The sequence below is a fragment of the Corvus brachyrhynchos genome, unplaced genomic scaffold (genome assembly GCF_000691975.1).
Source record: "Corvus brachyrhynchos isolate BGI_N302 unplaced genomic scaffold, ASM69197v1 scaffold5, whole genome shotgun sequence".
In the NCBI taxonomy this organism is placed as follows: domain Eukaryota; kingdom Metazoa; phylum Chordata; class Aves; order Passeriformes; family Corvidae; genus Corvus; species Corvus brachyrhynchos.
In genome coordinates, this window is record NW_008238321.1 from 13276154 (window position 1) to 13291366 (window position 15213).

General features: G+C 41.8%; 2 protein-coding genes across 3 annotated transcripts in view; one reads left to right on the forward strand and one right to left on the reverse strand.

The window, feature by feature from the left end:
• Positions 1 to 7306, forward strand: part of KDM8 (lysine demethylase 8) — an 8301-nt gene extending 995 nt beyond the window's left edge. The window contains exons 2-7 of the mRNA XM_017734312.1: positions 4 to 188; positions 1492 to 1624; positions 2493 to 2534; positions 3294 to 3443; positions 6263 to 6355; positions 6450 to 7306. Coding sequence (XP_017589801.1) covers positions 4 to 188; positions 1492 to 1624; positions 2493 to 2534; positions 3294 to 3443; positions 6263 to 6355; positions 6450 to 6614 — 768 coding nt within the window. The 3' untranslated portion in view covers positions 6615 to 7306. The remainder of the gene's footprint in view (positions 1 to 3; positions 189 to 1491; positions 1625 to 2492; positions 2535 to 3293; positions 3444 to 6262; positions 6356 to 6449) is intronic.
• A 909-nt stretch (positions 7307 to 8215) lies between these two features.
• NSMCE1 (NSE1 homolog, SMC5-SMC6 complex component) lies at positions 8216 to 14990 on the reverse strand. 2 transcript variants are annotated; one of them, XM_017734236.1, is made up of 8 exons: positions 14722 to 14990; positions 12716 to 12837; positions 11814 to 11891; positions 10925 to 11071; positions 9849 to 9965; positions 9623 to 9682; positions 8873 to 8993; positions 8216 to 8432 (listed from the first exon to the last, which is right to left on the reverse strand). In XM_017734236.1, the coding sequence occupies exons 1-8, from the start codon at positions 14837 to 14839 to the stop codon at positions 8359 to 8361; spliced, it is 837 nt and encodes a 278-aa protein (XP_017589725.1). In that variant the 5' UTR covers positions 14840 to 14990; the 3' UTR covers positions 8216 to 8358. The 2 variants fall into 2 exon arrangements, with proteins under 2 accessions (XP_017589725.1, XP_008631758.1); XM_008633536.2 differs by lacking the exon at positions 9623 to 9682 and having other exon boundaries at positions 14722 to 14943.
• Between the last annotated feature and the right edge of the window lie 223 nt (positions 14991 to 15213).

Below are 15213 nucleotides of genomic sequence, written 5' to 3' on the forward strand. Positions count from 1 at the left end.
GAGGGGGAACGTCCATTCCAGAGGGTCCGGCCGGAGCCGCCGCCGCCCCCCGCGGTACAGCCGGAGGAGGTGATTCCGCACCTTCAGTGTCCTTCGCTGGAGCACTTCAGAGACAACTACCTCATTCCCCAGCGGCCTGTGGTCCTGGAGGGCGTCATGGACCACTGGCCGTGTATGAAGAAGTGGAGGTGAGAAGTTCCTTCCCAGTCCAAGTAAAGGCACGATTGTTTTCCCTGTGTTGGGTATCTTGATGCTCGATAGGGCAGCAGAGACCTTCACAGAGGATGGATACCGTGGGCAGTGCATTTTGCTAGCAGCGGTGTCCTACTGCTCTGTGGAAGTTGCTTCATAGATGAGGGAAGCTCTTCGTAGCATTCAGGGCATCACACGGCAGGTGCTGGACTGTCTTGGGGCAAACGTGACCCTTTGCCCAGTCTCTGGCTCTTCATGAGTGAAGGCCGCCTTCTGCCCAGCCTGCAGCCGTCCCAGGAGCCCAATGGCAACACCTGGGAACTCACCAGAAGTGCACGTCGCAAAGTGCCAGTGAGCTGCTCACAGCTCAGTGGATCTGTGTCATGCACACATCAGTGGTTTTTACCCCTTGGAACTTGCTGATAATTGGTGCAATGGAAAGTGAATTTTAGAGCCGTGAGTAAGCATGATTGACTTTTTCATTCGTAAGTTCAAGCACTGATGTTTGTTCCTTGTTGTGTTTGAGTGTTGAGTTTCAGACACCACTGTGCAGGACTAACAGCATTGTGCTGCCTGGGTAATGCAAGCAATGGTGCCCACATTTCCAATACTGAGTATCAAGTATTTGTGAGGTGAAGGTCATGATTCCCTAGAAAAGGGGAAAAACCACTCCTGCTTAGTTTGAGTAGTTGAACAACCAAAGGTAAAATTAACTGATCACACTTGCTATGTCATAGGGATTTTATTAATTTTTGAGGGAAGTTAACTGCACTAGTTAACCTTAGGCGCTTAAAAAGATTAACTTCTCCATTTAGGTAATACCATTTTCCATGGAAGGATGTATTTCACCCATCAAACTAATCCCTCTGGCTATAATTGGGATGGGTATTTTTGGCACCCGTATAGACACTGACAGAGAGTTGATCTAGTATTACTGACTAAAAGACACAACATTTTATCACATGTGGAAGCAGGCAGCAAAAAAAATGGCCATCCCTTGCCAAGAGACAGTAACTGCTTAAATTTTCTTAGTTTGGAAGGAAACAACTGAGGCAAACAGGTTTTTAAACCAAACCAAAACAGACAGTTGTGGGGTCATGTACACACAAACCTGCCTGCTGATTTCCTTGTTGCTTGCACCCTTTTCTTCTGCCTTTTTCCTCTGGTTGGTTTGATTTAGACAGGAGAAGCTCAGGCTGGTAGAATTTTATTACCCAACAAGATTGATTTGGATTGATTGTCTTACATTCAGAATTAGTAAGAGCAGTATAGAAGGTAATGGAACTTTTTTTATTTCAGTGTGGACTATTTTTGTCAAGTCGCAGGGTGCCGCACAGTCCCTGTGGAGTTGGGTGCTCGGTACACAGACGAGGAATGGTCTCAGCAGCTCATGACTGTCAGTGACTTCATCAGCCAGTGTATCATGGATGAGGTCTGTTACACTCATTTGGTTCATCTCCAAACACAGCAGTGTGGTGCTGGTACAGACAACAGTTCTGCTTACCACAAACAGAGGTGATGTCAAGGGAGGGGGTGTGCTGTAAGCACAACTCTGAATTAAATGGTTTAACGTATTTTCAAGACCTGAAGCTAGGAATAATTATTGCAACAATAGGTTTGAATTTTACCTATAATCAAATGTACAGTGGCTGGAATTTGATGAATAAATACATACATACATACATAAGCAGCAAAAACCTGACTGGTGGAATCTAAGGATAAGGGATCCTCAGCCAGCAGTGTTGTTCCTCTTTCTATTAAACTGTTGCATGAGATTTAGGATCAGATCCAAACTTAAATGCCATGAGGCACAAAAATACAAAGTTGATTAGCATCTGGAATGTCTTTTTGCTTTCACAGATGAGGATCCCAAGCCCCCATTTGTGTTTCCTGGCCTTCTGGCAGGAAGGACCATGTGCCATAGCAAACTGATCTGGAATAGAGTATGGAAGTAGTTCCAGGGTGTGAAGGAGAACTGGTCTGTATGCCAGCAGGGTCTGGCTAGAAAGATGCAGGGCATTGTCAGCTGTCAAGATTCAATAGGGAGTCCCAGCTTCCTTCAGTAACTCTAGCTGGATGATTTATTGATTGTGGAGACACACCTACACTCTCACAATTTCAATGGAGCTGTAAGTTGCTATTTCTGAAGACCCTTATACTGTTCAAATAGTTATAGTACTCTGAATAGGCCACTGGAAATGGTTGTTACCTATAAGTAAATTATATTCACCTGTAAGTAAAATAACTCACTGTCTTACCTGTATGTTACTATGTTTTGTCTTTCTCTGCTGTCATTTCAGAACAATGTAGGATACCTTGCCCAGCACCAGCTTTTTGATCAGGTAAAACTTAGTGAAGGTTTTTATCTTCCTACAGTCATGTATTCCTTTTGTAGCACAACTTGTCTCTGAAGACGACTGTACTAGATCGAAGGGCATATGGAGAATTCGCAGTAATTCTTAAGTTTCTATTCCCATGATTTGAAGGAACAGAGGGAGAGGTTTATTCCATTTGGCTGCAAGACATGGAAACAAAACCCTTTTGGGATGAAGACATTAAGTCCTAGTGCTGTTTCAGTACAATGTAGCATATACTTAGGGGGATATCACCTGGAAAACCCATTTCCTCAAAGACTATAAGTCAGGGAAGAGATTTGGACAGGAAACAGTGTTCAACACTGATATATTTACCATAATCTGAAATGTCATTCCAGTTTACCAGAGCTTAGGTTGGTGGGAGACATAAAAAGGAATCTCACAGAGAAGCAAGCATAGTATAGAAGAGATCAGCTGCTCCTTTTCCATGAAGAGCAAATTCTTATGGGTGTTTCTGGTTTCTGCAAAAGCAAAGATTCTCTAAAGAATGAGGAAACCCCTTTCTTTCTCCCACTTCTCCTTCCAACAGAATCTGCTCACTAGAACAGAAAGTTTGAGAACATTTCCTGCAGATTCCTAGCAGGTCAGCTACTTTTCTCCTACCCTTGCTGGACCAGCCAGTCATTTGTTTTCTTTGTGTCCAGCCTTGCTCATCTGTTCTATGAATTACATATTTTGGCAAGTCAGCACATACCCTTGTTAATGTTTCTTTCTTTATGGAAGTAGATCCCAGAACTGAAAGAAGATATCAGTATCCCTGACTACTGCTGCTTGGGGGAAGGGGAAGAAGATGACATCACCATTAATGCTTGGTTTGGTCCAGGAGGCACAATCTCACCTCTTCATCAGGATCCCCAGCAAAATTTTTTAGCCCAGGTATGTACTGTAGTTACTCTGCACATGCCATTAATGCAATACTTAGAGAAAATGCTTATGGTATGTGTTAGAGACAAGGGGAGCAGACAAATTGAAGGATAGAGAACGTGCAGACAGATACTGTTTTCCTATTTTATTGCATTTGCCACTACTGCAACTTAATACTGAATGTAATCTTGTAGACCACAAGTGTTGCTCATTGAGAGAGACTATTAGTTACCCTTGTTCTACAGATGATAGATAGAAATCACAAGAAGCAGCTTTTCCAAGGTCACATGGAATTTGTAACAGAGTTGGGAAGAATCTGGATCCTGTCATGTTGTACTAAGGAGTTTCTTTTTCTGGTGGTGTGGTTTGAGCCCAGCCAATCCCCAAGCCTCATGCAGGCGCTTTCTCATCCCCCAACCAGCAGGATCAGAGAGACAACAGGGAGAGTAAAAGCTAGAAAATTTGAGGATTGAGGTTTAATAAGCAAAAACTGTGCATGCAAGCAAAGCAAAACAAAGAATTACTTGACTGCTTCCCATGAGCAGGCAGGTGTTCAGTTGTTCCCAGGAGAGCAGAGCCCATCATGCTTAACAATTACTGGGGAAGACAAACACCATCACTCCAAACATCCTCCCTTTCTTCTTCTTCCCCCATATACAGAGCATGATGTCATATGGTCTGGAATGTCCTTTGGTCAGTCAGTTTGGGTCACCTGTCCTGGCTGTGTCTCCTCCCAGCCTCCCAGGCACCTCCAACTTCCTTGCCAGCATGGCAGTATGATAAGCAGAAAAGGCTTCAGCAATACTGAAGTTTTTGCAATACTGTATATATACGGATGTATTCTGGATCCAAGCAGTTGACTACTGTGAATCTTCAAATACTGAGAGGTGTTTTGTTTACTGAAGGAGATTGCTGTCCCATCAAACTCTTTAAAAAAACCCAGGCTTACACTTTCACACTTTTCCAGAAGGACTGTGACATTACTTTCTACTGATAGTTATTTATGGGTTTAGCCTTAGTTTCTCTGTTCCAGTTGCATCTTGCTAACCTGTATTTTCACTTGAAACTGAGGCTTAATTCAGGCCTTCCTAGAATGGTTTTTTACAACTGCTGTGCAACTCTGTATGGATTGTATTTTTCTTCCGTGCTACCTGCTCAGCACACACATACTGCTGCATTCTGAAAGTGAAGTACTGTACTATTTATGCTATGTAAAGCTTGAGGCGAATTGTTCTTGGTAGAAGAAAAATTTATAGGAGCTGTTGAACTGGGAAAAGATTCTTCCCTTAGAAACCTCAGAGCTTGTTTTCTTCTGCCTGAAAAATGGGAGATTATCTGCCAGTGCTGTGAGAGAGTCTTTGTAATTTGAACAGCTGGTGATCTGGCAGCTTTCAATTAAAACTGCCTTGCTTCGTGATGCCATTTAAACTGTGGCTGTGGAGTACAGGAAGGCACAAGCACAAGTAACAAAGTGAAATGATCCCTGCTGGCTGGCTGCTGGCTGGTGCCAAGGTTGTAGTTTTTCCATTATTGAGAAAAGCAGTCTCTGGAGATGCAGGCTATTCCCCATTAACTGGTGCCCCCAGTCTTATAATATACAAGGTCTTAACCCAGTGAGGCAAGTTAAGGAAGGAGCTGTTAACAGCTGATGGCAGTCCCAAAAAAAGTGCAAGCATTCAGAGAACATGCTGTTGGAGCAATAACCAGCATTTTTTGTCACTTCCATGGGTCACCAAAAATACCATGTAATACTTGGTTCTTTACAGAGTAATTAATATCCTTAATCCCTTTGGGGTATGGAAGGCATCCTAAAAACACATGGACAGACAGAGTTATGTAGATCAATGCTCTAGTAGTTTAATCAGTGATAGTGAAGAGTAGGACAAGGCAGGAGTACACTGGTATTTGTCCAGTCTGTAGAATACATTTATGTGCTGTCCTTGAAGCAACAAACTCTAAATAGTCTGTGTGACAGCTTCGGTGTTGGTAAGATTTCAGGAAATCCTGTTCTATTATGTGGGAAGGGATGTTAAGGTAGAGGAAAAGCAGGTTGGTTAGGAATGGTTGGGTAGCCACTCCAGGGTGCTGGGGTTAGTCAGAGGACCCATAAGAGTTCCCAACAAGTATGATCATGCCTAGCTCTTGTACCCATAAGAGGACAGTTCCCAACAAGTATGATCATGCCTAGCTCTTGAGGTGATCTGGATTGCTGGCACAAGAGTATGAATCTTCACCCTCAACCTGCTGTTCCACTGGTATCAGCAGAGGAGTCAGCTTTGACTCGTTCATGCTGCCACATCTTGGCACCAAAACTTGCAGTTCATGTAGTGCTCAGGGAAGCCAGGCCACTCACCTTACGAATTCTCATCTCATTTCAGCATGCCAATGAAAGAACTGGTTTAATGACAACACAGAAATAAGAGTTTGAGGGCTATCTGGAAGCTTAGCAGTCACTGTGCATGTACCTCTGCCTGTTGATATGAATTGCAATGAAGGTTCAGCCTCCTTATTCTCAGTTCTTATTTTTAGCTATGTAGAGCCCAAAAAACGATGTATAAATTGGGTGCCTTAAACTTTGAATTGAACGCAATTTGGTTAAAGGCATTTCCTTCCGAAAGTCATTTCAAGTTCTTATCTGCTCCAACTGAGGAAGTACTTGAATTCCAATAGCCTGATTTAACTTTCTATTATAGCAGTGTCTATTACTAATGAAGATAATTATGTTCCTTGTAATCAGGTATATTTTACTGTTAAATGCCAGCTATGACCCACAGCTTCCAGTAATGTGCCAGTTAATGACCAATGGAAAAAATTTATTTTATTATATATAGGTATTTGGAAGAAAGTATATCCGTCTCTCTTCACCACAACATTCAGAAAATCTGTACCCACATGAGAGCCAAATTCTTCACAACACTAGTCAGGTAAATAGTTGCCTGAAATTTTAATATCAGTAGTGTTGCCTTATTAAATCCTATGTGAGTAAAGACATTCTTCTGATGATTGATTTTTTTATAGGTCGATGTGGAAGATCCAGACTTGACCAAGTTTCCAAATTTCACAAAGGCTGCATTTCAGTCCTGCATTCTGATGCCTGGACAGATTCTGTTTATTCCTGTTAAATATTGGCACTACGTGCGATCACTTGAGCTCAGCTTCTCTGTTAGTTTCTGGTGGTCATAGCTCTGAAATGTAGTCAGCCACACTGAAACGGGAATTAAAAATCAGGGAAGCAGCAACTCTCTCAGGAGAGCTTAGAGGTGGAGCAAAATCAAAAACCAACAAACTCTTGCTAAAGCATGGAAAAGGAGTCACGATGGGTAAGCGGAAAGATGATGCTGTAGCCACTTCATTTTTGTAGATGTTTCTAGTAACACCTAAAGAGCATGTGTTAGGTCATTATCCTGTGTGTGCACCCCTCAGATACAGCCTGTGTACAGGCACTGCCAGGGCTCTGCCTGAGCCTCTGTCTGAAAAACCAGGTCAGTGTTATCTTCTACTTGGATTTAGCAACACTAAACCCTGGAGTTAGCTAGAGAAATGGTGCTACCTAGAGGTTAAATACATTAAAAAATTAGGCTAACACCAAGCAAGGTACTAGTTTCCTGCATGGAAGAAGTTACTCATGTCCTGGTTCTGGCCAGGACAGGGTTAATTTTTGCAGTATCTGGCCCAGACCCAGAGGTTATTCTGTACCACCTCAGCCAGCCACTGCTGTGGGCCAGGGGCTGGAAGGGGCTCCTTGGTCTCTTAATGATTGAGTTACACTTTCGTGTGAATCTTTTGTCTCTCTTGTACACTTTGTTATTGTTGCTATTACTGCTCATTTTCTTATTCCATTGCTGTTTCCAGTAAATTGTTCTTTTTGCAATTTATGATCTCTATTTTTTGGGCCTCTCAATTCTCCTCTCCATGAGGGGAGAGGTAGGGGGAAGAGGGAGTGAGCAAGCACCTTGTGGTTTGGAGTGTTTTGGTGGGAACACTAATTTGGGGAGTACCATTCCTAAACCACAACATCATGTTAATGCCTAGAACATAAGTGAAGTTAATCCATAGTTTAACTGCAGTTAGATAAACTGAACTTTAATTATACTTTGATTAAGCACCACCTGAACTGCTGACAGAGCCTTTCTGCAGTGTCACGCATCTCTACCAAGGACAAGAATGCTGCCATTTCAGTCTGGTGTCTGGCAACAGCCAGTCCTTGGCTCCTATCCAAGTCACTCTTAAAGGAAGAAGCATCCTTACTTAAAACTGGAGACAGAAGTGCCATGACTAAAAACCTAAAGAATCTCAATATCGTAATTTTTTCAGCACTTTGCAGACATAAGCTAAAATTGCCCTAAGTCTGCTCCTACTGCTTCCCAATCATTCTGTGGCAATATTCCCTCCTTACAGAGCACAGCTGTTCATGACCTGGCCTTATGTCAAGACAAATTCTTCTGTATCTAAAGAAGGGACAAAACACAACCACAGTGCCAACTAGAAGTGTTCCAACTCCAGTCCTAGGTCAGAGATTCAGCCAGCTGCCTTGCACATACTGCACTGATTTTTCACCTGCTTGAGGTGCTACAGCAGGTGTCATTTCCACTGTGCACCTGAATTTGTACTGTCCCTGTACAAACAGGGAGCACTTGCTGAGAAAGGCTTCTTTCAAGAGTTCAGCTGCATAAATCAGCTTGCAGGACCAACTAAAACATTTGCATCTTTCATCCCCAAACATGCACTGAGAGTCCCAACCCAAGAATATGGAGAATTACAAACACAAAACAGGAAGGCAGGCATTACTGTGAACAGGGAGGTCAGTGACAGTTTTATTTTAAGATTCTTAGAACTTTAGAAAATGAGTACACTGACCACTGTTACTAATGGATACAATACAGTCTGGCTGTTCTGCCAGAGTGGGGGCAAACAGATGTCACTGTCATCAAGTTTTACTGGCATCATCTAGGGCCAAGAATGGAGTTCTGTGGTGGGTCTGGGAGCCCATCCGACTCATCCCTGCAAAGAAAGCTAAAGGTTAATGGACAACACAGAAAAAAGAATAATATTGTATAACCTCCCTTTCGAAAATGCTTTGTATATTCCCGTGTTGCTGTTCACAATGTCCCATTTCCCTGGACAAATGGAGGAATTCCAAAGAGATTCTTAGAAGCTTGGTATTTCCAGAAGTTTTAGTGTCATGGTTGTGTCTCTATTCCCCCCCACCTCCTAAAGATAGTTATAAAAAAACATGCGCAGGGTCTTCTATGCCCCTGTGGCACTCTTTGGGCACTGTGGGGGCTCAATACTGCCTATGTGTGGTTTAGTGTCTGAAACATACCGCTGAAGTCAGAAATGGCTGATACAGTTACAAATAATACAGCCAGTGCCACTGAACATCACAGCCCATTCCCTAGTATTATTACATTCAATTTTTTTAAAAATAGGTTGCTTGGTACCTGGGATGTCACAAGACCAGAATTCATTACACTTGGGACAGCGGGGTTCAGCCTGAGCTCTGAAGTACTTTCTGACACAAGGTAAGTGCATTCCAATTCCACAGGATTCACATACTTGGCTCTGAAATCAGGAGTGTTGATTCAGAAAATCTTTCTAACCTGTCCTTCCATTTAAGAGAAAGTTGTTACAAAGGGCAGCAGATACGCAACGCTTTGTTCCAAAGAATGGTTCCCACAATACAGGTGGTGGACACACTCAACAGTCAATGGTGGTAAAGGGTAAAAGGAGGTATATGGACAAAATCTAGCTTGAAAGACAACAGTTTCAGTACAATAAAGGAGACCAATTAGGATGGAAAAAGTAACATGGAAGCATGTTAGTTGGGCAGATCAGAAGATGCAGGCTCACAGAGCAAGAAAACATAGCAGTTTTGGAATAGGAATCCAGGCTGTAACTACTTAAGACTGAACTGGTAACGTCCCAGTTATCAAAACACAGTGCTTTAGTATGCTCTACATAGCACATGTGCTCCTTCTGAGGTTCAAACACAAGCAATTCCTGAATTAAAATCCCAGGACCAAGAGTGAACGTGTCACACGATGACATCTGTTGGTAAGACCCAAAGAGGACACTGCTAACACCTCATTGCTAAACCTCTTTCAGCATCAGGGGTTCATCTCTAACATGCTGGTTTGGAAAGCCAGACAGCACAACCACGAATCTCATTGCAGGAGTGCACTTTCCCTAACCTTATACGTGGAGACACTGCTCCAAGACAATTTTATTTCTAAAGACAGAAGATAAAATGCCTGAAAAGAAAAAAAGAAAAAAAGGGTTTTTTTCAAAATACACGAGCACCATGACCAGATTACAAGACCAAGATTTTTTAGTGCCTACCTACTACCCAAGGGAAAGTACCACAAACCTCAGCTATGATGACACAAGTCCATTGGAGGAGGTGGTCAAATGTGTTACCTGGATGGCGAGGCTGTGACAGATGTTACATTTCCTTGCCACATCCTGGTAGTTGCTGAGAATGTACTGTTCCATCTCAATTATGCAACGAGTATGCAGAGTATATTCTCCATTTTTCTAAGGAAACAAATGTTGAGATGAGGAATTTCTTTAAATTCCTTTTACGTTTTTTGACTGCTAACCACTTATTAACAAGCCACTTTTTTCTACCGTCATGAAATTATTGTGCTGGTACAATGCAATACCAGAACACTTTTGAAATAGCAGAACCCCTTTGGTTTAGAGGAGCAGAATAAAGATCCCACACCTTTAACAGAGATCTAGTCCTTGAAAAGCACAGATGAGCAAGCATGTGTGCCTTAACAGAGGCATGCTGTTTTGGGACTCTCCATTTATATATTAAGAGAAAATTCTCCCAGCTTTCGAGAAAATCTAGGCATTTCCTGCTTGAGGTATCTTTGGAAATCTCTGTCAAATCAACTTAACATGCAAGTAACTGTGTGGCAGCAGGCTGGAGATCTATGATGCAATGACTCCAGCAGACAAGGGATTAAGGTCTCATTTAGCAAGCAATTGCAGTGTCCACATGGTGAGCTCATCTCCACTGCTCCCTCATAAAATAAAACAGGTGTAACCATGTGCACAGTGGCCCATGCATTTCTGGTAGAGGAGTTTTCAACATGTCTGGCCTTACTCCTTTTCAGGAAATTGTAAACGTAACTAACAGCACTGATCACTGTGAAGAGCTTTCCCCAGCTCTTGTTCCAGGTTGAAGGATGCTGTGCTGTTGTGTACAAAGGATGTCCGTGTGTCACTGGGCAGGACTGGACACATGAACCCACCTGGCTCAGGTACAAGAAATTGAAACCATATAGTCCTGCACAGACCTACCCAAGGACTTCTTCCTTGTAAGTCTCCTTCCTTTTCTGCAAAAATCACTGGAGCAGCAATAAGCATGGGCCCCATAAGACCATTTTTGCCATCAGTCATTCAAGAAGACCTCCAGTTTCAGCTACCACATCCATAAGAACATGGTAGCTGGACCTACTGAACTACGAACACTTGAATGCAGTTACCTCAGAGAGCCACTTGTCCTCCACAAAAACTTTCAGCACTTGTTCTGCTTCCTTTTTCTTCATTTTCTTTGTCTTAAATTGGTCTGCCAAGTTTAAAATATCTGTAGATGAGGCAAACCCATTTTCTGATAAAATTATTAGGTCCATCTACAGGAAGAAACATTACGAAGTATTAGAAACACTGCAATTAGGCAGACATACCTTATAGTAACGTGCTGATGTGCATTTTTATAGCATCCACGTAAGTGAGAGATACTACAGTATATGGCTTGAACCAGAATTGTAAAACAAAGGCCAAAAGCTGAAACAATCACTGTCCCCTTGATAGTTTCCATCTCTGGAAAGAAAACATTTCCACAAATAGAAGAGCTGCCTAAGTGCATTCAGGGACCCCTGGACACACTCAAGTGGTGAGAGATCCGTTTCTTTTTATCTGCTCTTTATTGAAGTTCTTTTCAGGAAAGACCTCAATAACCATAGGCAAATGTTTATATTCAAATCAGCAAATTCATTTTGTGTGTTACTAGCATTAAAAACTACTGTATATGACTAAACTACGGAAGCCAGTGAAAAACTCAGCAATCATGACTGAAAATCCTGAACAAATTGCTTTTGTTTGTGTAACTGAAAGCAGATGTGTTGTGTCCCTAACCCCAAGGAGCCCTTCCCTGGTGCTGATACTGCCTTACCCATAACTGATTTACAAGAGCAAATCATTACTTGCACACACTTTCATCCCCGCCCACCCCACCCATCTAATCTCAGATAAATTTAGGTAAAATGGCAACTACTTCCTCAACCACATCTCCATTCATTTCCATTTTCATTAATTTTAAGATGATAACTTCCCAAATAATATGATTTACTAAGTGGTAAGTGACATACTTACTGTTTTTCTGAACAATTCTAATTCAATTTCTGTATAGTCAGATGCCATTTTAGTTACTTCAGTTTCCGCCAAATTCACCTAAAAAAAAAAAATAAACTGATATACAAAAGTGCCATTGTAGTTGTATACCAGAAACTGTAAAGGACCCTCTGAGGTAAAGAATACATCATCTTACAATTAACATAAATGTTAGTTCTTTGAGGGGCACTTGATCATATTCAAGTTCTTTCTTTACAAGCCCTGATCTTCCAACCACAAATTCTCCACAGCTGCCTCTGCCCAGGCAAAGCCATTCAACAACCCAAGCTCCCAGAACTGACACAGAGTGCTGCAGCAGAGCTGACACCTCACACCAGGCCCAGTGCAAGACAGCAGCAGAAACTATGCTATCAGTCACCTTTTTTTTCACTGTGAAAAACAGTTGCCCATGTTTTCTACTCTTATTGCACATGCTACTACTATTAACTGTTAGCTCAACTTAACTGGCAAAAGGAAAGTCTAAAAGCAGCAGCTAATGTTAGAATACCTCCTGTATGGCCTTTGGAAATTACTAGATAACCTTCCTTCTCTGACATGCACATTGTACATCATCTGGGGAAACTTCTTATAGGCCCCTCCTCAACAACCCTTTTGTGCTAGGTTGATTTTTGAGTGGGAGAAAAAGAAAGTAATGTTGCACAGCTCTCTGTGTTTTCTAGTTTAAAAATCTGTCTCAAGAAAGAAAGTCTCCTGTGGTAAAGGAATCTCACTTCAGCACTTAAGCAATGTTTATGCTAAGTAACTCCGACACTGCTGTTGTCCTTGCTGCCATGTCCTATTCCCACACACGTGGGCTATGGCAGTTTATCCTCCCAGCAGCTCCTGCAGCCACTGCCAGCCCCACACAAACAGCAGGTACCTACTACAGCATAATGTGCTCTCCCATCATCTTCCGATAGTCCTTTCCGGATCTGCATAAACAAAGGCTGCAGGTGGCTATTAATAGTGCTGATGAAATCGTCCAGTTTATCGTGTGCGTAGTAAACTGAAAATTAATGAGAAAAACCACATACAGAGAAAAGTCAAACAACTACACATCAGGCAGATCTTTTTATGTGGAACATCTTTCCCAAGTAAAAGTGCTAAAACTGTGAGGCAGAATTCAAACAGGAATTCAAACTGTTCTATTCAGCAGACATATCACTTCCTTGTGCTGCTGTCTTGTGGCCCTAAGAGACACTCAGCTCCTTTAAAATCAGTTGACAGAGTCCAGACGTTCTGCCTTGTTTCAGGGAATCCATGGTACTAATCCAATAATTACAGTGACTTGAACTAAGCTAAACTGAAAATAAAACACAACTGGCAAAAAATATTATGCACGATAGAAAAATACACTGACTTGAATTCCTTTACATGCAAGGGATTTCTTGTTTCTGTGTGCTCTGTTTCACAAATAACTGGCATATAAGTGATCAAGTTACATATCAGAAAAGCTAAAATCCTAGTGTTGTAGAAACACAAGTAGTATCTTGAATCATGTTCTATAAACCAAGTAAATACTAGCAGCAGTTTTCTCATACACATAATTAAGATGGACTTTAGAGTCATTCTGTGGAAGCGCATGTGATGGCTCTTGCCTGCACAGCACCAGCACAACCCTCATGTCCATCCAAAACAAGATTTTGTCAGTGGCAGCACTCCTGTTGCCTTCATCAGTCTATGGTTTAAGAACCCGAGCTAAGTAACAGCTCTGTAATTTTAGATAAATGATTCATGTCCCAAAAATACAACCAGTTATCACTAAATTAATCCTGTTCTCAGTCACAGGAGCCCCTCACTCACATAACAGCATTGAACCAAGGTCCCACTCCCAAGCCCCATGGCACTATACACCACAGTGCCAAACAGCACTCACAGGATGCTCCTGGCCAGGACTTCCTGATTCTGATACATGATTCCTTTAGTGAACAAAGCCAACAAACAGCAAGAACAATAAAAAGTAAGTACAATAAGTACTAAGTAAAGTAAGTACAATATTTAAGTGTAATTTTGTCACCTGCTTAGTCTCTGTCAACAGGAAACACTGCACACAGCAGTCAAGAAGCTTTAGTGACAGATCTCAGGGTAAAAGATGAAAGATAGCAGAATACTCTTTTGTACAACAGCTCTAATATTTTAATGTGAGATGAGTGGTTGTTCCAGTAGATCTTATGTGGGAAAAAAAAGGGATAAAAACTCTCCATAAAAAATGAATAGGGGTTAGAGCACACCAAAAGTTGCGCTTCGCAATTTTAGCATCTAAGAAGTAGGTCAGGTTATACTTCCGGACTCAAGAGACACACAAATAGATTACTTCATTCTGACCTTACATCTATGGGTAAGTAGGTACAAATTCACAGAAAACCAGAAGAGTCCCTGCAGAGTGGGTAGCATGGTGACATGGCACAGGGACACTCCTAAGTCTGGCAGGAGCACAGCTTCCAGGACTTGGAATGGACAATACAGTGCAGGTGAGGTGGGAAAAAAGCACAGCAATTCACCAGGAAACCTCATCTCATCCTCACCAAAATGTTTCTGCAGTAGTCACTTCTCCCACAACACCTGAGAGAAATAACTGAAGTGCATTTACTTAAAAGCATTCACTGTAGTGAAGTACTTCCAGTACTTCTAAAAATTTTTGTTAAATTATTTATATGTATAACCTATAAACAACGCTGATAAAATAAAAAGTACTATATATGAATCTGGCCTGATTAGAAGTTAGTTTACTCATTGCTATGTTATTTTATCTTTCAGGAAAGAGAGGGAACACTCATATCATTACAGTTTTTAAACTTTTTTTAGCTGGTCCATGCCCTTCAGAAGTCAAATTATTTGTAAGCTGCACCATGAAAAAACCCCAGTTCTTTCATCACCAAGACAGACACACCTTTATCAGTTTCACAGCAGTGCTGGTGTATTTTCCTGGCCTCTGATCCTTCTGTTATTCCATTAGACATCAGAACCTGCAAGAACCGTCGATGAGCATCAGTCATCTGAGCTGCCATCACAGTGTTTCACCAGGCTGCAGGAGGTTTAAGCTGGAATTAATGCACATGTTCATGGAAATTAAGAATACGCAGTCCAAGTGTACACAAGATTTCCATTAAACTCTATTACATTGAATGAGAGCAAAAAAAGCAGATCCCAAGGTCGTCCTCAGAAGGCAGAGGGTGACCAGCTCTGAGGTTCTGGAAGGGTGCAAGAGATAAAGCTCAACTAGTTTTAGCTACAGAAAAGAACAACATAGGCATTTTTGTTACCCAAAATCGGGAATAAAACTCCTAATTAAGAAGCAAGCAATATTTTATTGCAGTACTGGATACACAGAGGAATGACTCCTACTTAACGTGCGTGGTTGGCTCAAGGTGATATATATATT

Coding starts and splice junctions, on each gene's coding strand:
- NSMCE1 (XM_017734236.1), bottom strand. CDS start 14,839: ATGGCAGCTCAGATGACTGATGCTCATCGACGGTTCTTGCAGGTTCTG. Junction 11,072..11,813: donor TAGAATTGTTCAGAAAAACA/GTAAGTATGTCA, acceptor TTCTTCCTGTAG/ATGGACCTAATAATTTTATC. Junction 9,683..9,848: donor GTCACAGCCTCGCCATCCAG/GTAACACATTTG, acceptor TTTTCTTTTCAG/GCATTTTATCTTCTGTCTTT.